The sequence below is a fragment of the Pristis pectinata genome, chromosome 1, assembly GCF_009764475.1.
Source record: "Pristis pectinata isolate sPriPec2 chromosome 1, sPriPec2.1.pri, whole genome shotgun sequence".
NCBI classification, from domain to species: domain Eukaryota; kingdom Metazoa; phylum Chordata; class Chondrichthyes; order Rhinopristiformes; family Pristidae; genus Pristis; species Pristis pectinata.
In genome coordinates this window covers 55,403,147-55,425,496 of record NC_067405.1, presented here as the reverse complement: position 1 = coordinate 55,425,496, position 22,350 = coordinate 55,403,147, and the positions used below count along the sequence as shown (strand labels likewise).

At 41.2% G+C, this 22,350-nt stretch overlaps 1 protein-coding gene across 1 annotated transcript in view; it reads right to left on the bottom strand.

Annotated features, from left to right (window-relative positions):
* The window catches only part of LOC127572193 (unconventional myosin-Ib-like), a 204,044-nt gene that overhangs the window by 70,671 nt on the left and 111,023 nt on the right, over positions 1-22,350 (bottom strand). The window contains 2 exon segments of the mRNA XM_052019109.1: positions 2,603-2,706; positions 6,106-6,204. Of these exon segments, the coding sequence (XP_051875069.1) occupies positions 2,603-2,706; positions 6,106-6,204 (203 nt within the window).

The window sequence follows — 22,350 nt, the reverse complement described above, 5'->3', positions numbered from 1 at the left end:
CAGCTTAAAGTGGGCAGGAAGCCTTACAAACCATGGCAATGCAGACAATTGTGCTCAGTTCCTTGAATTTTCCCTTTATTGAACTTTATGCTTGATGGCTGGGCGTCATTTGCAATGCTCGGCATTTATTACGAATCCTTTGGGAGAAAGGGTGACGATCTCCTTCTTTGATCCTGCATTCCTATTATTGAGTGGAACCTGGACTGGGATCGCTGTCAGATTATAGATCATTGACTAAGGAACATGCCCAACAGCCACTGTATATAGCTGAGTGAGACATTCCCACTCCTGCAGGAAGGATCTGCTTTCATTAGCTGGGAAGTTACACATCAGGACCCACAAGCCCACCAGAACATCTCAATCTGCTGACATCAGGCCGTACTGGCTGCGCAGCTGAAGATCCTCCTGTGATTTTCTGGGACAGGTGCAGGAGGTCAGTGCTTGTAGACAGTGCATTTGCTGGATCCAGGGGAGAGGGCAATGAGCAATGTGGGAGCAGGCTTGAAAAGTGGGGAAGTAGGTGCTACCTCACTCTGGCAATGACCAAGTGGCCAGTGAATGGAAGGGGGAGGGGAGAGTTTGGGGTGGGCAGTGTAGGGAATCAAAAGGGAAAGGAAGTACCAAGAAGCAAAAGGAGACAAGGGTGTGTGAAAGATGAGGGGGGTGAAAAGTGGGGGGGGAGGGGTAGTTAACTGAAGGAGGGTGGAGACTTAGAGTTACATGAGGGAGAGAGACTACCAGGAGCCGGGAGGGGTAGTGATGCAGGGAGGGGATCAGGGTAGGGAGGGGTTGTGTGTACGACCATCTGTGTGTGTGTGTGTGTGTGTGTGTGTGTGTGTGTGTGTGTGTGTGTGTGTGTGTGTGTGTGTTTGTCTGAGTGCAATTAGTCTGGTCTCCAGCTATCTTGAATCTCATTGGCACTGGGCCAGGACCTCACTGTGTTAATTCCACGTGGTAACCAGTGTGCAGTAACCACTCCCGGTGTTAAAAGAAGTCATGCACCAGCATCACCCACCCCTCAGATCTGGAGTAGAAGCAAATCATCCTCGTCCCTGAAGGACTGCCTAAGAAAAAGGAAAAGAAAAAGGTAGCCTCAAGAGTGGCCTCCAATAAAGGTGAACATTGAGAAAGGGTGCAGGTTGGAAGCAACACAGGCTGCACAAACTTGCTTGACCAGTTGGTCTGCTGTGGTATTCTATGGTCTTTACTTTTGCTTCACTAGTTCAGCCAGAAGCAACTTTACTCCAACTTATTTTCCTTTAGACTCAGGAGTAATTATAAGTGCTAGCAAATGGATTGAACTGACTATTGCCATTAAAATTTCAGCTGTAAACACTGAAAGACAACATGGTCTTGATTAAAACAATATTGTCTGTACCTTCTGAGCTCCAGAGACTTAAAAGCCAATTTTCCAAAACTGAAAACTAACATGGCTGGAACAAACAAGTCCCTTTCACGTGATGACCTCAAACTTGTTTTTGGTATCACATTGTGTTTTTCCCCGAGAGCAAGTCTAAACCAGATCAATTTGCTTACATCACCTGATGGTGTGTAATCACACAACACAACAACTGTAAATTAGTTCAGATGAAATAGGCATGCGTTCACCGCAAACACCCAGCTTAAGGATTTAATTGATTAATTATTTCTGTAGGTACTATAGTATTCATGGGGACAATTAGAATGTATGGTTATAAAGTACCCATGGAAATTGATACCAGCACAGGTTACAGGGATGATTTAAGTCTGAGGTGCATGTTTGCAGGTGAAGCCTGCACACCTACTGCTCTGTACTCCAAGTCTGAACTCATTGAGCACCTCCGGCTCCACAGAATTCTTCCAATCACTTCAAATGGTTCTGCCCCACTCAGGATTACCTCATCCTGTTTAATCAGAAGCCTTATGTCAGGCCACAGAAAGAAACTGGAATTCTCTTTTCTGTAAATGCATTTAATTTGCTGTGCATGTGGAGAGAGACTAGACCTTGAAAACAGATTGAATCGTCCAATGCCATCAACAGGAAGAAAAAGTGTCTTGCCCACTGTTTTTTTCCATGACATCGTTCAGATTTTACATCCGTTACAGATCTTGTTTCATATTCTGTGAACTCAAAAAACTGTACTGTTGAATGAGAGAGAGAGTGAGAGAGAGAGAGAAACACACACACGCACACATGAACATAAACACTCAAGTTAGAGACTCAGAAGAAAAGGAGAGAGAGAGAATGCAATACCAGCTAAGTGGGATTTTATAAAATCAAGTTAAATTTTTGGCTTTGTGGGTTGTGAAACAGTAACAACAGATCTAGGAAAGCAAAAGAAGAAAGTCAGAGAGAAACAGAAACAAGGTAGTAGAAAGTGGCCATATTCATCAACTTACTGTGTATAATGACATAGGAGATTATATCATGCACTCAGATGAATATTATTAGAATATATTTAAAAACGGATTGTTTCGGGACCTGGTTCTTGTAACTCATCTGAACCCTTCAATGAGAATGCTGGATTGTACTGCACATTATTCCAATGAAATCATTATAATAAAATCACAATGCTTCAACCAAAGGAAATTATGGAATTTAATCTTATCATTAGTATCTTACTTTTACTGTTCTGAAGTTGGCAGCATCATCTACCCCATTCACTTCAGCCGAGTCCAGGCCCAGGTAATTGTAATGGTTGAAATCCCTCTCAAGCTTCAATTGCTCTGCAAGTGAAAATTTAACATATGAAAGCATCACTAAGATTCCAATGTTTCAAAGCATTCCTATTATTGCATGGTCCTTTATTAGTTGTGTGGCCATTGCACAGGCAATATCAGCTGATGACAGCGTCACAATCTTTGGAATGCTGCAATTACTCATTTGGCTAAAGGGTCAATAATCTCTCATTTAAGGTCTGAAGTCCCTTAATAAAATAGTATTGTAAGCTGGAGCTATAATGATGTATAATCTTTGATTCATGGATGTGTACCTTCTGACATCACATCGGCTCCACATTGTACAGGTTGAGGATCAGCTCCTCCATTTAAGTCATTAATATTCAAATCTTAAACTGCTTTGTTACAGTAGATGACATTGTTTTCAGTTGGATAGGACTTCTTCCTGAAACCTCCCAATTCTAACACCAGCCCAATGGAATAAATAAAATATCTAGGCGATGTACCGGGTGCCCAATTCAGTGTCCAATCTAGATGTTTTACTTATTCTGAAACCTTTCCCGCAGCAGGGTGTTGGCCACAACATACAGTTTTTCTGAAATTCATCAGGATACTAATTGTAGATCTTCACCTATTTCACAATCTGTGTCCAAGATCTTCCAAAACACTGGAATGCAAACTGCCCAATTTTACAAAGACTTTATATTGTTCTGTTCACGTACTTAAACACTTACTGTCATTTCATAGTGACTGTGCCTGCAAGAACTGGCATTATTTGCAAATTATTCAAATTTGCATTAGGTTTATGGATCCAAATCATTGATGCAAATTAGAAACAATAAATTATAGAACACTACAGCACAGTACAGGCCCTTCAGCCCACAATGTTGTGCCAACATTTTATCCTGCTCTAAGATCTATCTAACCCTTCCCTCCCACATCGATCCCTATATTTTTATCATTCATGTGTCTATCTAAGAGTCTCTTAAATGTCCCTAATGTATTTGCCCCCACAACCTCTGCTGGCAGTGCATTCCACACACCCACCACTCTCTGTCTAAAAAACTTACCCCTGACATCCCCCCTATACCTTCCTCCAATCACCTTAAAATTATATCCCCTCATGTTAGCCATTGTCACCCCGGGAGAAAGTCTCTGACTGTCCACTTGATCTATGCCTCTTATCATCTTGTACACCTCTGTCAAGTCATCTCTCATCCTCCTTCTCTCCAAAGAGAAAAGCCCTAGCTCACTCAACCTATCCTCATAAGACATGCTCTCCAATCCAGACAACATCCTGGTAAATCTCCTCTGCACCAACTCTGAAACTTCCACATCCTTTCCATAATGAGGCGACCAGAACTAAACACAATACTCCAAGTGTGATACTATCATATCATTGACCCCTGGGAAACCGCCAACTTCTTCCTGCCACCTTAACATTTAAAGTCGTTTTGGCAATTCCTCATTTGTCCTGAATCTCCACCACTTTTGGGTTCACTTAGCAGTTTTTTTGTGTGAAACCTGTTTGTTTTGGAAATGAGGCCCATATGCTTATTTCCATCCATGTGAGTGTTGTAACATCCGACTACAGGGCTGATCAGCAGGAATTTCCTTGAATCCAAGCTTACTGTAGTTCACTGGAGTGTTATTAGGTAACACTCGGGTTTATTCAGATAACCAATTCATCTTAAATACTATTGGCAGCACAGAAGTGAGCCAGTTAGCCTAATTGTCCATGAACATATGATTTAACCAAGATTAAAGGTTCCATTACTATGAATGTCTATTTTGTCATTCTCTCCAAATAGGGCACCACTCTAGTCCACCTGCAAATTCAAAGAAGTATGGAATGCTGGAATTACTCGTTTGGGTTAAGGGTCAATAATCACTGGAAATCTAAAATATTAACAGAAAATACTGGAAATATCCAGTTCTGACACTAGTTCCAATTCTGATCAAAAGGCACCAACTCAATTTTATCCCCAGAGATGCTATCTGAGCTGCTAAATATTTTACTATGTTTTGTACTGAAATTTTTCACATAGCTGCATTGTCTCTTCATTAAACAAAAACTTCATTCACATATCACCTTTCGCTTATCTTCATTTTTCTTTATGGCCAACAATATTTTTTAAAATATAGCAAGATTTTCTGATGTTGAAAATACATCAACCAATCTGCACACAGTAAGCACCCACAAAAAGTAATGACACAATGGCCATATAATCTTATTTAGTAACACTGAGAGAGAGATCAATATTGGCAGTATACCAGAGAAAAATCACATGCTCTTCTTTGAAATTATGCTGTGGGGTCTTTTTTGTTCATATGCAAGGGCAGGCAGGGCCTCTCTTTAATGTCTCGTGTAAGCAAATCATCCTATTTTGTGTTTTCCTCTGGTGATCTATACCTTCCCTCCAGTGTTAGCTTGAACATTTTTTGTATTATGGATATCCAACCACAGTAGTTCATTGAATATAGTGGTTTACTTTGAATTATATGATTAATTGAAACCACCTCAGTTGCCCCAGGCATATCTCAATAGTATTAGAATCTTTTCTATCTTCTCTGTATTTTTAGAACTCTCCATATCCACCAATTCATTTCAATCATCTGGACTTTTTTTGAACAGGCTGCCTACACTTACCATCAAGTTTCACACATAAATACCAACCAAGAGATAATAAGGTACTAGGAAATTTCCCATGAAATGAACCTCAGCAATGACTCAATGCCTTAAGGAGAGACTTGGGCAAGTCTGTAGATCATAAGGAGAAACTGTTTCTGAACAAGCTCACTCACATTTATTCTGATTTTACTGCCATCCCTTTGTCATGCAAAACAAACAAAAAATGGTTCTCATTGCTTGGAGTAAAAACATATCTATCTGAACGACACAATGGTGGAATAATGAAACTACTCTGCTCCCTGCATTCTGACTTGGAGCTAGCAGCTTTCACCAATTACCACAGGACCTTACTGATTTACATCGGCTCACAGGTCAAAATGCCTCAGATTTAAAATTCAGATTCTTATGTTCAAATTTCTTCATGGCCTCACCTCACTCTATCTCCACGACTTGCTCCCACTGTTTGGTATTTCTAACCATCTCCAATTCTGGTTTCTCGCACATCCCCAGTTTTCAACATTCTGCCATTGGCAGGCATGCTTTTAGCCGCCCTGGTTCTCGACTCTTAGTCTCCCCATCTCTCCATCCTTCTTTAAGTTGCTCCTTGAAACATACCTCCTTGACCAAACATTTGGTCACGTTCGAGTGTCTCTTTGTGTAAATTGGTGTCAAATTTTGTGAAATGCCTTGGGATATTTTTGGTAAAAGTGCCATATAAATGCAAACAGTTGTTATCAATGGAATAGTTTGGTTGTTGGGCATTCGCTTGACGGGGTTTACATACTGCTTATAGTGCACAGATGCATTGTACTTACTCAACAAATCCTCAGAACCCCCTGACAACAGCTGATAAAAGATGTGGAAATTCCGCTCGCCCCTAGGTTGCTTGACAACGCGTGACTTCTCCAGGAGATCTTTTAAAGGAAAAGAGTTTTTTTAAGTTATTAAAATATTACAATATGTTTAAAGTACATTTGGATCATTCATCTGGCATAGTTACAAAATGCAGTGGCAACAATTTTCCACTGATACACATCAATCATGGGAATTTTTAATGTTTTCCATAGTACTTGTTGCCATGAGATACCAAGAATTAAAAGAAATATTATCTTGGTATGGACTTAAGCATTCCTGACCTACTGCGAGTACAAGTTATGCATTTGTGCTCCAGTTGACTGCAGGATGAAATGAATGAAGGGGAACATTTGCTAGTACAAACTTTCTAAAATAGAAATATATTGGAGTATACATAAAGAATAAGGGTCAAAAATTCTACCACTGCCAATTGTACCCATTCCAAAAGCCAAATTTAATGTTAAGGAACATAATACTTCAGAGCTTCTAATCCTGAATCCTATCTGTTTTCTTTACCACTCCGCATCTCTGTCTCACTCTCTCTCTCTGTCCCTCCCATCCCCAGCCCTATGCGTGGAGGAAGCCGAAATAGGTCAATTCCCCTGCAACACGAAGGCATCTAATCAGGTACCCAGCACTGGTATCTGCTAGCCCTATTATCAAACTCAGAAATCCAATCGTACATCACTTTAAGGCTCAGAGAACATAGTTAGAACACACTTGCTAACATACGAGCCCCAAGTGCTGTTACTTTAACCACCTTGTGCAGAAAGAGCTGATCTCAGACTAGAGCCCAGCTGAGATGAAGCAAAGCAAGACTGAGATGGAGAATTAATAAAATCAGAACAGCAGTGGAACCAAGAATAGGGATTAAATCTGGTTGTGGGTAACAGATTCCATGAGATGGGGTGGGACTAAGTGAGAAATCTCCTTTCCTATCCTGGTGCATCATTGTGAATTATGTTCATTTGCTTTGTGGTGCTAGACTTTTCTGCCCAGCCCTGTGCCTATGGTTTCTCTTTTCCTCTCAACGTACTGCCTCGATGTTCTGATTTTGCTTTTGAGTCTTTCCTATTCACATCACCTTTTTCCATTCTTCAACTAGCTTGGTATGATTTGATTATTAACTTCTTTTATTAAAGAAAAGCCTGCATTTGCTTTGTCTCAAATCTGCTCTCTGCACTGTCCAGCTTCTCATATGAATTTTCAATGTCCTTTCTGATGTGCAACTGTTTAAATGGACAACCCCTTAGGTGTTCAGAGAGGGCAGTTCTAATACTGTGCTGCAAATACTGACACTATATGTGATACATGCTAAAGAATATCCCAGAAATGCAAATAAGCTAACTTTCAAATATTTCAAATAATTATGATCATTGTTTATGTGCAAGCTTAATTTTCAAAAGTTTAATTGTTAAACATGTAAAAATCTGGTCAGCATGCTGAAGGATTTTGCACAGCAGTCTCTTGGATCTCAGTTTCTCTTCAGTTTTCCATCATCCCAACAGGAATATAGGAAAATAAAAATCAATGTTATAGCTTGTTAAGGAGTGACAACCGTGAGTAGTTAAATAATCCAGACTACTAAAGTTTCCCATTTCACCCACACTGGTTATGGGAGGGAGTGGGGGGTGAGGAGGGGGTGGGGCAGGTAGACAAACAAATCTGGCCTGACAGAGATGAATTATATGTACCTACATTGAAGAATCATAAGCTCTCACATGTACCCCACCCTTCCCCTTTCCCTTCCCCTATCTGTCTCTCCCTTTCTCCTTCCTTCTCTTTGTCCCTCACTCCCTTCCCTTCTTCCTCTCTCTCAAGCCACAATGTAGCTAAAGAACCGTCACAGCACAGTTTGTGCACCATCTGGAGAAATCAAGCCAAAGAAAAATAGTGAGGATTTTTTTTTAAATGAGGTTTCTTTAAACTTTTGATTCCCAAAACATGACCCCAAGCCCATCTGGTGGTGTAGTTTGGACTCCCTTGTGGGTTGGCTACAATGACGGGATCAAGAGGCCACTCGCCCAAATCTGCTCCAATTTCTTCTGTGTATACAAAATCCACCACTACCAAAAGATAGGAAAGTCATTAAAGGGACAGAAGCCTGCAAATAGTAGAAATGAAGAATGAATCAGTAAAAAGTAGCCTGCCCCATTTCTCTTTCTTCCTGAATGGCACAGAATTGTTTTTTTTTTGAAGCTGTGCAAATTTGATACGGTATTATTTCCAGCATGCTCAAGTTTTGCCTGAGGTACACTGTTACTTTAATTGAAAACAGTTTTCAGTACAAGGTAGTAGGAGGAGGAATCATACATTTGTGATTCAAACTCACTGGTACATTCTGGTGAAATTTCTTTACTGGAATGTACTGGTCACAATCTAAACTTTCCTCCAATTCAACCAATCCCACTGATCACATAGTGCACATGAACTAGGAATGACTTGTCAACTGTACCAAGGTCCCTCACTAAGTTAAAACATGACCACTAACCTCCATGTAAAGTACCAAAAGTGACTATTTAGCACTATAAACAACCAGACATACATTAGTAAGAGCCTTTCACTTTGTATGTAAGAAATATTTGCTTGTAAGCAGCAGAAATCATTTCTTGAAACAAGGTCATAATATGACAGATCAAAATGTGCAATGTAAAGTTTTCATGGAGCAAACTTTACTATTATTAAAACCACCAGCATTTTAAGAACATCAAATAGTGCTGTAATAATATATTTAAGGTCTTCTACTTCCAGAAATAACTTTAAATGTATGGTTTTAGACCCTAAATTACATGATTCATAATCCAGAAAAGGAACTTAGCAAACCTACAGTATAGCTAAAATGGTACTACAGACAACATTTTATTTATAACTCGGAATAAACCTTCAGGCAGGACAGAAACAAACATTCATCTCTCTCATTATTTAATGCTCCATTATTTAAGACCATTAAACTGCACTTTGAACACTGCTGGTGAAACAGGACATCAGACAATAGACTTTATGAAACGTTAACTAAGCATGACAGGTGCTGTCAGCACATTTTCATGTTATTCTTTCATTCCAACTAATTACATGAATAAACTGGCTAGTACAACTCTGCACATTGCATGTTTTCACCATTCTGTTTGATAATGAAACAAATAAAAATGCAAATTGTACTTTGCTCATTAACCCCAAGAGGGCAACAGAAGAATTGTTGATTGAAAAGATTTTTCCAAGTCTATTTTGGATTAGCATTCTGTTTATTTGAGAATGTAACACTATGATGTTGAAATTTGTAGATTTCTTTTCTCACCATAATCTGCAATGGAAGAGTGGGGAAAATTTTAAACCCTAAGAACAGCTGGGGTGAGAAATTGAAATTTGAAAAATGTCAAACGAGGTCCCAGTCTGCCTGTTCTAGCTTTTAACGGAGGCAAGTGAGAGTTATAAGTAGTGTAATGGTCGTTAGATTCTGTGGTTCAAATTCTAAGCTCTGGTTTTCCTGGTGCTCAGTTGTTGCAACAATCAAGGCTTTAGTACAAGCAGGTCAAAGACTTCTGCCCAACCTGAGGGCTCAGATTTATTTTACAAATCTACTCCACATACCACTGACAAGGAGATTCTACATTCTTGAAAATGGATTTTTGTTTTAGATTGCCATTGTATAAGAGGCAAGACAATGTATATTGCTTAAGATATGACAGTCAAATGGTTTCTAGATCTCAGTGGCCAAAAGAATTTACTTTTCAACACTCATCATTGGATAGTAGAAGAGTAAAATAGTCCTGATGCAGGGTTTTGACCTGAAACGTCAACAACTCCCCCCCCCCCACACAGATGCTGCTCGACCCACTGAATGTTTGTTGTTTCAGATTCCAGCACCTGCAGTCTCTTGAGACTCGACAGTAGAAGAGTGGTTAATTAAAGCAGTTGGTATTGGTATTGGTTTATTATTGTCACTTGCATACCATATATGCATTGAGGTAGTACAGGGTAAAAACAATAACAGAATACAAAGTAAAGTGTCACAGCTACAGAGGAAGTGCAGTGCAGGTAAACAGTAAGGTGCAAGGTAGATTGTGAGGTCAAGAGTCCATCTCATTGTATAAGGGAGCCATTCAATAGTCTTATCACAGTGGGATAGAAGCTGTCCTTGAGCCTGGTGGTATGTGCCCTAAGGCTCCTATATCTTCTGCCTGATGGGAGAGTGGAGAAGAGAGAATGTCCTGGGTGGGTGGGGTCTTTGATTATGCTGGCTGCTTCACCAAGGCAGCGAGGGGTATAGACAGAGTCCATGGAGGGGAGGCCGGTTTCCGTGATGTGCTGGGCTGTGTCCACAACTCTCTGCAGTTTCGTGCGGTCCTGGGCAGAGCAGTTGCCATACCAAGCCGTGATGCATCCAGATAGGATGCTTTCTATGGTGCATCAATAAAAGTTGGTGAGTGTCATAGGGAACATGCCAAATTTCTTTAGCCTCCTGAAGAAGTAGAGATGCTGGTGAACTTTCTTGGCCATGGCATCCACGTCATTGGACCAGGACAGGCTATTGGCGATGTTCGCTCCTAGGAACTTCAAACTCTCAACCCTCTCGACCTCAACACCATTGATGTAGACAGGTGCATGTACACTGCCCCCTTTCCTGAAGCCAATGACCAACTCTTTTGTTTTGCTGACATTGAGGGAAAGGTTGTTGTCATGACACCAGGTCACTAAGCTCTCTTCCTCCTTCCTGTACTCCGACTCATCGTTATTTGAGATACGGCCCTCCTACAGCAGTATCATCTGCAAACTTGTAGACGGAGCTAGAGCAGAATCTAGCTATGCAGTCATCAGTATATGGGGAGTAGAGAGCTGGGGACGCAGCCTTGTGGGGCACCAGTGTTGAGAATGATCATGCTGGAGGTGTTGCTGCCTACCCTCACTGATTGCAGTCTGTTGGTCAGAAAGTCAAGGATCCAGTTGCAGAGGGAGGTGTTGAGTCCCAGGTCTTGGAGTTTGGTGATGAGTTTGCTTGGAATTATAGTATCGAAGGCGGAGCTGTAGTCAATAAACAATAGTCTAATGTAGGTAACGTCTTTACTGTCCAGATGCTCCAGAGATGTGTAGGGCCAGGGAGATGGCATCTGCCGTAGACCTGTTTCTGCGGTAGACAAATTGCAGTGGGTTGAGGTTTTCTGGGAGGCTGGAGTTAATGCGTGCCGTGACCAGCCTCTCGAAACACTTCATGATGGTGGATGTCAGAGCCACTGGTCGGTAGTCATTAAGGCACATTACCTTGTTTTTCTTAGGTACCGGGATGATAGTGGTCTCCTTAAAACAGGTGGGAGCCTCAAATTGAAGCAGGGTGAGGTTAAATATGTCTGCAAATACCCTTGCCAGCTGATCAGCACAATATCTGAGGACACGGCCAGGGGCATCATCCAGGCCTGATGCTTTCCTTGGGTTCACTCTCCAGAAGACTGATCTTATATCCTCAACGGTGACCATGGGTTCAGCTGTATTGGAGGCTGTCAGGTTGGGTGGTGATAATCCAATCCCCTTCTGTTCAAAATGTGCATAGAATGCATTAAGCTCACCAGGAAGGGATGCGCTGTTGTTGACTATGCTGCCCGACTTTGTTTTGTAGCCCGTTATAGCATGTAAGCCCTGCCACAACTGACGGCTGGTCTGGGACTATTTTGAATTGGTATTGTCTCTTGGCACCTCTGATAGCTTTACAGAGGTCATATCTCGATTTCTTGTAAAGGTCACGGTCACCTGATTGGAATGCAGCAGTCCTCGACTTCAGTAGGGAGTGGATCTCCCGGTTCATCCATGTTTCCGGTTTGGGAACACCCGTATTGTTCCCTTTGGTACACAGTCCTCAACACACTTGCTGATAAAGTCTGTGATGGTGGTGACATACTCATCTAGGCTGGCAGCTGAGTCTTTGAACATGGACCAGTCCACTGACACAAAGCAGTCACATAGAGGCACATCTATTTCCTCAGACCAGCACTGTACGACTTTCTGTACTAGATTCTCACATTTCAGTTTCTGTTTGTATGCAGAGAGAAGGAGCACAGCCTGGTGGTCTGATTTCCCAAAGAGAGGGTGAGAGATGGCTCGGAAGGCATCTTTGATGGTTGCATAGCAATGGTCATGGGTGTTAGGGCCCCTGGTGGAGCAGGAGATGTGCTGGTAGTACTTTAGTAACACACTCTTGAGGTTGGCCTGGTTGAAGTCACCTGCAATAATGAAGAGGGCCTCAGGGTATCCTCTTTCAAGGCTGTTGACTACAGAATATAGTTCATTGAGTGCAGGCTTCATGTCCATCGGGGGTGGGATGTAGACTGCCGTCAGGATAGCTGAAGTGAACTCCCATGGCAGGTAGCATGGTCAACACTTCACCGATAGATATTCCAGGCTGGGTGAGCAGGAGCTCGCCAGGACTGTCACGTCTGAGCACCGCGAATTAGTGATTAAGACGCAGACACCCCCACCTCTAACTTTGCCTGAGGACACTGTACGGTCCATTCGATGGATTGAGAAGCCCTCAGGTTGTATGGTACAGTCAGGAGAAGCAGGTGTAAGCCATGTTTCAGTGGGACATAGCACACAGCAGTCCCTCAGTTCTCTTTGGGAGGTCAGTCTTGCCCTTAGTTCATCAACTTTGTTCTCAATGGCCTGGAAGTTAGCTAGTAATATGCTGGGTAGGGGGGTCTTGTACCCACACTGTTTCAGCCTCACCTACAGCCCAGCACTCTTACCACGCTTCGGGGGTAAGTGGCTGCGACTCGATGGTCCTGAAAGTCCTGGAGTGGAGCCAGCTGGTAAGTGATTGCTTGAGGACAGACCTACATTTCCCACATGAAATCACTTTATTTTCACAATCAAGTTTGACTAATCAAGCTGTAATGGTTCAGTTCCCTCCCCAGGAGTGTTCCTATTGGGGAAGGTCTGCTCAGGCAGTTCTGTCTTGTCACATGCAGGAAATGCCTGTTAACAGTTGCTAAAAATAATGAAGTAGCGTGATTTCAAGATGGAAGCTGATGTTAGTGTGGGTTACTTTTTCTCAACCAGCATGGAGATCATGGGCCAAATAGTAAATTTTCTATGATTCTTTCAAAAACAACACCGTTGGAATGATACATTGAATTGCATCGACTAGGTAAATCCTATGGTTGCTTAGTGTATCAGTGATTTTCCTGAGCAGCTATTGGTTCTCTGTTTAAAGTACCCTTTTAGCAAACTACAATCTTCTAGCTTCCGCTGAAAGCGAAGCACCAAGTAAAACACAATAAGTCACCAAATGGGTCCCAATGCCCTAAGACATGATCCAGTACCTCCTGCCCACCTTTACCTCGCACAGCCCAGGAAATAGAAAGAAATTTCTGATTCAATTTGATGTAACACACGTCAGGCTAAATTGCAAGATTGGTCAATTGCTCAAAACTCATCAGCAGAACGCTAAACAACAAGCTACGAGTCATAAGTTTATTAGTACATATATTTAAAACAGAACCAAAACAATAACATCAAGGCAACTAACATGTTTTGTTTCCTTCCCAAAACGTACAGTAAACATTCTCATGCAATATTCCTTCTCTCTATCTCTCAATTTCAGCTGAGGCTTGTCTGCTCCTTTCTCTCTTGACAGCTTATTACCCATAAACTTCTCTCTCTCACATGCCAATCAATTCCACTATGATTCTCCTACCACCCACCCTGCACTATGCCAATTTACAGCAGCCAATTAACCTACCAACCACCACTTCTTTGGGGTGTGGGAGGGGCAAACCTATGCAGTCCAAAGCAACAAGCAAACATTTCTATTGGCTTCACTACATTAAAAAAAACAAAGAGCAGGAAAACTACAATAAAGCAGCCACAATGATCTAACAATCTCTGTGCCATTCATTTTCCCACTTCTAACATCAGTTGCTGTCGGGCATGAGGATAAGAAGATCCCTGGCACTCTGCATAGGTGATGTCAACAAGCTGGCTGAGCAGGCAATGATGAGGAATAATTCACACAATGTCCCAGGAAGCAAAGGAACAATTTTTAAATTAATATTATAAATATTTTACAAAGCACAAAATAAAGACAAGCTCACAAAATTAAGCCTGAATCTGAAATATAAGTAATTTTTTTAAAAACAATAATTTTAATTATTTTAAATAGTAATGGATTTTGAAAGTCCTCTCCATCAGAACAATTCATTCATACGTAATATGTCTCTCAGGCCAGAGGGGTTGCTAACCAGTAATTATTCATAGATATTGCTGTCTGTTTCGCACCATGATTGTAACAATCATTTTCTGTTTCACAGTCACTAAAGTGCAAAATCGGAGCCATTGTTTTGCAAAGTCTAATGAAAAGTGACCCATTGTCAGGATGCATGTCACCAATAAAAGACCTGCTAGGAGACTACAAACTGTCAATTCACTATCCTACTATAACTGATGCTTGATCTTGTGTAAACAGTTGAATGCTAGAGCACTACCGGAAAGTATGCAGGGAAGACCTGCAAATAGAGGATGATAACTGCGAGATGTGATATATATAAAATGGGTGCAAAATTCTACACGTTTTTGGGTACCACATATCCACAGATGCCAAAACAGGAACATACTTATGATCCTTTGTGAAAAAGTTACTCAGGAAACCATATTGGTGCAAGTGCGCTATAGTCAGATCAACTAACAGGCAACATGTTGATACCAGTCTGCTTGCAAAACAATATGCACGAGATAATCACACATCATGATTTTGCGACATAATTTTCAGCACGATCCTTTTAAGCCCCTGAACTACAGCTGTAATGATTTGCATTACTGGGCTAGCAGCCTACAAAGAATTATATAGCATTGAAATAGTTTTACAGTGATGTTTATGTAGCCCAAGTGCCTAAACCTGCTTGGAGTTAAGAGCATTGAAAATCAAATTCATTCAAGACTGGGAATGGACAATGAATTGAGTTCTTCTTCGCCACCCCCACCCCCACCTCCCCTTGTCCCCACCCCCACCACTCCCTGCCCCCACCTCCACCACTCCATGACAAATTTCCATACCTAGCACCGATTCAGTTCTATGACAAGAGCCAGTACAAAGTGGGAAATTTTCCACATGCACTCTGGAGCTTACCCCAGCTTATCATACACTCCCCTTTCTCTTCATTCATACTGGACATCGTGTTGTAAGTTTTTGAAGCCCCACACTCTGTAGTTCCTCCTCTAAATCTTTCTGCCTCTTCACATCCTTCTCTTCCTTTAAGAATCAACCCATAATGGGCTTTTGTTCCAAATGACTCAGTGTCCAGATTTTCCTTTGTGAAGTTCCTTGGGATGTTCTCCTTCATCAAAAGTGCTATATACATAATATTTTTTGCACTACTGTTGCTGCACTACTTCAAATACCAGGATAGAGAAAGTAGATTCCATATGATGCAAGACAGCCACATTACCTCAGCCACAGATATGTGTTAATATCATCTTCGTTCACAATCTATTTCTGAGCATAAAACCACTGAAGGAAAATTATTTTATCTTTATTCTACTTTCTATAAACTGCAATATTTAGTTTCATAAATGCTTTACTATGGCTCCTGCTTGGAATATTTGTTATTAACCCTCTCTACATTACTTTCTTCAAAGAAAAGTAACAAAAAATTGCAAATGTTGGAAAGCTGAAATAAAAATGGAAAAGGCTGGAAATACTCAGGTCAGGTAGCAACTGTGAAGAATGTATTAATAAGGAGTTAATATTCAGGTTGATGACATTTCATCACTGAATGTTTTTAAAAATCAAAGCATATATCAGGAAAACAAATTAAATATTTTATTTACAGTAAAATTCTGATAATCTGCCATACTTAGAATTTTGGTGGTGCAGGATTGGCAGATTTTGCAGACTATTCTTTGCTATTCCTATTAATACCCCAACACACTTTTAACTCAATTTTTATGTGAAGATGTTATGCCGTAGCATAATAAGTTTTCCAGTGAACCTGGTAAGTTTAAAGGGAGCACAGGAAACAGGGTCCTGGTGAGTTTCAAAGGAGCACAGGTAACCAGGTCCTAGTGTGTTTAAAGGGAGGGCAGGAAACAGAACCAGGTGAGTTTAAAGGGAGTGATGGAAACAGAGTTCTGGTGAGTTTAAAGGCAGCATGGGAAATTAGGTCTCTGTGTGTTTCAAGGGAAAGGTGGAAACAGGACTGCTGAGTTTAAAAGGAGCAAGGAAATTTCACCAGTGGGTCAGATGCTAAAACATCTGGATTTCTGAGTAATGAAAAGCAGACTATCAGAGTTTTACTGTACTTTCAAATCAGCCACAGCGATCTCGGTTGTTAGCCACACCACATATCAACGTTGCACTTCAATGCCACCCTTAAAAAGGCACCATCAGAACTACATTCCCATCCACTTAATTGTCTTCCAAAGAGATCAGGCTATCAGCGATGTGGGTTGGAGGGCAGAGGTGGTCGGTGGCATGGTGATCTCGAAATAATGTGCCCTTCAAAACTGAACTGGATAAATCTGCCAGCACTTTCATTAATGACAGCTAACAGGCCAATAAAACCTTTGTGGTACAAAGTGTTGCTGAAATACAATCTTTCTACTTTTTCAAATTGCTAAAATGCTTGTTACATGGAGGTTGGGGTGCGGGAGGGGGTGGTGAGGGGAAGCATTTAATTCTCTGAAAACCAACAGCTGTACTGTATAGGCTGTACTACATATAAAACATTGCAAACGTAAAGTCAGGCTTGCTGTGGACAAGGTGGCAGCATATGTCTTAATATGTCTATCCATGCTGTTTTAGAAGTCTTTAATTATTCATTTTATGAAGCTATTAGCATTTACAATAAACATTTGTGTGGGCTAAATATTGGAACTATTATAGAGGTGGCAGAAATTGTATCACCCACTTCAATATTTAAGAGAGCTCTTTGTTTCCTCAGCACCTTTTTTACTGTTGTAGAATGCCAGACTCCAAATTAGCAATGAAGGAACTCTTTCTGAATGTAAACTTCAAGCATTTTGACTGAGACATTCCTTCTATTAATGCTGTAAAAATGAACTTCAGGATCAATTAGTTTCTGCAGCAAACTCTCAACAAATTTCTCAACATCTGCACGTACTAATGAACTGAGTGCAGTGCTTACTATAATTCTTGTTTAAATACAGTTGTGCATTAAAATGTTACCACAAATATTTTTGGCAAAAGTAGAAATTTACTTTTGAGCTGTTAGGGCCATAGGGACAATCCCCACATTCCCAGAGAGGAATCCAAGTGAAAGTTATGCAGGATGGAGGTGAGGTTATGACATTGTAGCTTTGATTCACAATAATATACCTCCTGTGGGATCATCTTCCAACTGTACAAATCCCTTCATGATCTCTAAAAAGACACACTGTACAAGAAGCTTGAAAACTCCTGAAGAGCTCGATACAGGATCAATAGAATTATTTATGATACAGTGTAGAAGTAATATTGAATTTAAAAATTCAGTAATGAACTTAAAAGCAAAATGTTTAACTCATTTCATTTTAACAATGAATGCAGTCAATAACTCTAACCTGCTGTGGTTTTAAAAATGAAATATTCCAGTAATTACAAATAAGTGACTTTATCAAGAGTGGATTGCACCCTAAATGTATTTTTCATGAACTTAACCAGTTTCAACCTATCCATGTCATATGGAAAAAGAATAAGGTTTTAAACTACTTCCGTTAACATAAACAAGGCAGCACGTTTCTGCACAGAATCTGGATAAAGTTTGCATTTGGGGTTCACAATAGTCCGTTAGTAAATATAGTGTCCACTTTAGTAGTGAGCCACCATCATCAGGTTATTGAGCCTATCATGCCTATGCCAACCCTTTGAATGAGGTATCCAAATAGTCCCACACATCTTCTCCATTCCCAGACCCCTGAAAATTGTTCTAAGTTAGATTTCCATTTTGTGTAGATTTAACTAACTTAAGTGAGGTAATGATTGTGGGATGGTTATATTTTTTCTCAGCCTGTCTAGGTTAGAGAAAGGAGGAAAATGTACCAGATTTTTCAGATCATAATATGAGAATCCACTTGAGGACAGGATTAGGGTCTGTCATAGTATTTCCATCCCTATTGGGTGGCGAGCACTATCTATCCAGCCTCAGCATGCCCTCTTAGGCATGGTATTGGAATGTACATGGTGCCCATGGAACAGGGATAAGTTCAGAGCTTTAGAAAGGAGGAAATGTTCTTTTAAAATATGAATATTTCATTTAAACATACTGTACCATCAGGAGTTTGCAATGCACCATGAGGGAAACAAGGGATATGGGGTAGAACAGGAGAGCGGAGGTGACGTAGAAGTTCAATTGTAAACTTATAGATAGATATAAGCTGGCTCAAGAGGCTGTACAGCCTACTCCTGCTGTTGGCTCTCCTGTTCATGCATTACACAGATGAATCGGCTTAATGCTCAAAACAACAATGTGCATTTCAAGCAGGCATCAACCGATAGTTCAAACAAAAATGGTTCAACCTTCTCTGTAAAGAGAATCACACCGCCAACGTATTCAAACAGTGCAACCATGCTTTCTCATTCAGTCAGTGAAACTAATATGAAAATAAATATCAAGAAACTTTCCCTGGTATGTATCCTCAGTAATCTTATTTTTGCAACTTTAGCAAAAAAATCAAAGTATGTCACAAAATCATTGCAGTAAATATATGCTACACTTTTGGGAAAGACATGCGAATATACTTGTGCCTCAGTTTACTTTTCAGTCATCATCTCTAGAAAGAAGCAGATCCATCTGATTTATAGCACCACCAATGAATGCCTGCAGTTCAGCCATCCAAGAATTTCCTCTTTGTGAAACACACTGAATCAGCAAATTGTCTCAAGCTTCAGATGTAAACCTACTTTATTAAATAACTTGCACAGGCTCCATGGTACATTGTTCACTCACCCTGCAATCAATCCTGCATTATTACCACATGCAGCACTCAGAGAGGATACAACATAGTCTGAAATATATACTGTGCCTGTTCCAGCTGTCTTAAAACAAAGCAACAATTCTTGCTAATGAGAAATACTGATACGCTGGAGCTAGAAGCATTTTACTGATATTAAATTTATTGTAATCATTGCCACAAGTAATTTTCATGCCAGTGTTTGACCAGTAGGATGATAATTTGGTGATAAGTCATTCCCTTTTTGATTTCATTGCTTCAAGTTTACTTCCTCATTAACCAAGTGGAAGAAAACATTTCCTGAGAAATTTTAAGAATGGACATCAGTCTCAGATTTTTCATTTTTTTGAATTAGCTAAGTTGGCCAACATTAACCTTGTTCTGAATTGTTTATGAAGTAAAGTTGCAGAAGCCCAAGAACCATAGTAGGCCACTTAGCCTCTTGAACATGTTCCTTCAATGAGAACATAGCTAATCCGTGGCCTGTCTCCATAAAAATTCACATTGTATCACGAACTTGCGAGCAGACATGACTGCAAGGAAGCATCAATTACTGCAACAGGGAGCTTTAAATTAGTAATTTACTATTAACCCCGTGGCAACATTTTGCCTGTAATTATCTAGTTGAACCTTTACAAAAATAAAATGCTCAAGTTAAAAAGAAATCCAGTCATTTTGCACTTGCAGTGTAATTGTTATCAGGTTCAAAAACTTCAGACAGCAATGGCAATAGTCGAATCTTCAGACACATTCTCAGGGCACTCAGGCTTATCATAATAGTACTACAAATGATGTGTTTAGAACATTGCAGCTAAAATGCTAAATCATAATATTCATCATTAATATTTTAAATTTTGCTAGTGAGGCAACTTATTCAACAGGTACTCACTCAGCTCCATTGTTTTGAAGTACAGGAAAAATCCATTAATCAGGTATGCTCAAGGCATTGGTGGTGATGGACTGGTGGATTCTCTTATAATATGCCTACACACCTTTAATACCCCCTTTTAGATATTAAGCAGCGTCATTTTCCAGGGAACCCAGTAAATTTCAAGGGAATGTAGAAATGGGGCTCAGGTGCATTTAAATGGAGTGTGGGAATCAACACCCCATGAACCAAGTGCCAAACCATTGGAATAATTGGTCACCAGATTATCAGAACTTTATTCCATTCTTGAGTTATAGAACACTACAGCACAGTACAGGCCCTTTGGCCCACAATGTTGTGCCAACATTTTATCCTGCTGTAAGATCTATCTAACCCTTCCCTCCTCATAGCCCCCTATTTTTCTATCATTCATGTGTCTATCTAAGAGTGTCCTAAATGTCCCTAATGTATCTGTCCCCACAACCTCTGCCGGCAGTGCATTCCACGCACCCACCACTCTCCGCGCCAAAAAACTTACCCCTGACAACACCCCCCATACCTTCTTCCAATCACCTCAAAACCATGTCCCCCCGCGCCAGCCATTGTCACCCTGGGAAAAAGTCTCTGACTGTCCACTCGATCTATGCCTCTTATCATCTTGTACACCTCTATCAAGTCACCTATCATCCTCTCTCCCTCCAAAGAGAAAAGCCCCAGCTCGCTCAACCTATCCTCATAAGACATGCCCTCCAATCCTTGAAACAGCAAGTGGATGGTCCAACCAGAGGAGGAACCAAACTGGACCTGTTTTGGGAAATGAGCCTGGCCAGGTGACTTGCCTTTCAGTGGGAGAGCATTTTGTGAAGAGTGACCACAAGTTTTAAGATAGTTATGAATAAGAATAAGTCTGGTGGGAAAGTACCAAACTGTGGGAGGGCAAAATACAATATTAACAGACAGGAGCTGGGGGGAGTTAATTGGGGGTAGCGGTTAGTGGGCAAGTCCACGACTGAAAAGCAGAAGGATGACGAGAGTAAAGGTAGGACCGATTAGAGACGAAGGTGGGAAGATGTGCCTGGAAGCTGTGGAAGCGGGTGAGGTCCTCAATGAATACTTCTTTTCAGTATTCACCAAAGAGAGGGCCCTTGATGATGCTGAGGACAGTGTTGGTAAGATTAATGTTCTAGAGCATGTGGATATCAAGAGAGAGGATGTGTTGGAGCTGTTAGAAAATATTAGGACAGATAAGTCCCCAGGTCCTGACAGAATATTCCCCAGGCTGCTCCTTGAGGTGAGGGAGGAGATTGCTGAACCGTTGGCTAGGATTTTTGAGTCCTCGTTGTCCACGGGAATGGTACCAGAGGATTGGAGGGTGGCAAATGTTGTCCCCTTATTCAAAAAAGATAGTAGGGATAGTCCAGGGAATTATAGACCAGTGAGCCTTATGTCTGTGGTGGGCAAGCTGTTGGAAAGGATTCTAAGAGATAGGATCTATGAGCATTTAGAGAATCATGGACTGATTAGGGACAGCCAGCATGGCTTTGTGAAGGGAAGATCATATCTCACAAGCCTGACAAGGTTCTTTGAGGAGGTGACCAGGAAGATTGATGAGGGTAGTGCAGTAGATGGGGTCTACATGGATTTTAATAAGGTGTTTGACAAGGTTCCACATGGTAGGCTTCTTCAGAAGGTCAGAGAGAATGGGATCCAGGGAGGCTTGGCCGTGTGGATTCAGAATTTGCTTGCCTGTAGAAAGCAGAGGGTTGTGGTGGAGGGAGTGCATTCGGATTGGAGGGCTGTGACTAGTGGTGTCCCACAAGGATCGGTTCTGGGACCTCTACTTTTCGTGATATTTATTAATGACTTGGATGAGGGGGTAGAACGGTGGGTTAACAAGTTTGCAGACAACACAAAGGTCGGTGGTGTTGTGGATAATGTGGAGGACTGTCGAAGCTTGCAGAGGGATATTGATAGGATGCAGAGCTGGGCTGACAAGTGGCAGATGGAGTTCAATCCAGAAAAGTGTGAGGTGGTACACTTTGGAAGGACAAACTCCAAGGCGGAGAACAAGGTTAATGGCAGGATTCTGGGGAGTGTGGAGGAGCAGACGGATCTGGGGGTTCATATCCACAGATCCCTGAAAGTTGCCTCACAGGTGGATAGGGTAGTTAAGAAAGTGTATGGGATGTTAGCTTTCATGAGTCATGGGATCGAGTTTAAGAGCCGCGAGGTAATGATGCAGCTCTACAAAACTCTGGTTAGATCACACTTGGAGTACTGTGTCCAGTTCTGGTCACCTCATTATAGGAAGGATGTGGAAGCGTTGGAAAGGGTGCAGAGGAGATTTACCAGGATGCTGCCTGGAATGGAGAGTATGGATTATGAGGAGAGACTAAGGGAGCTAGGG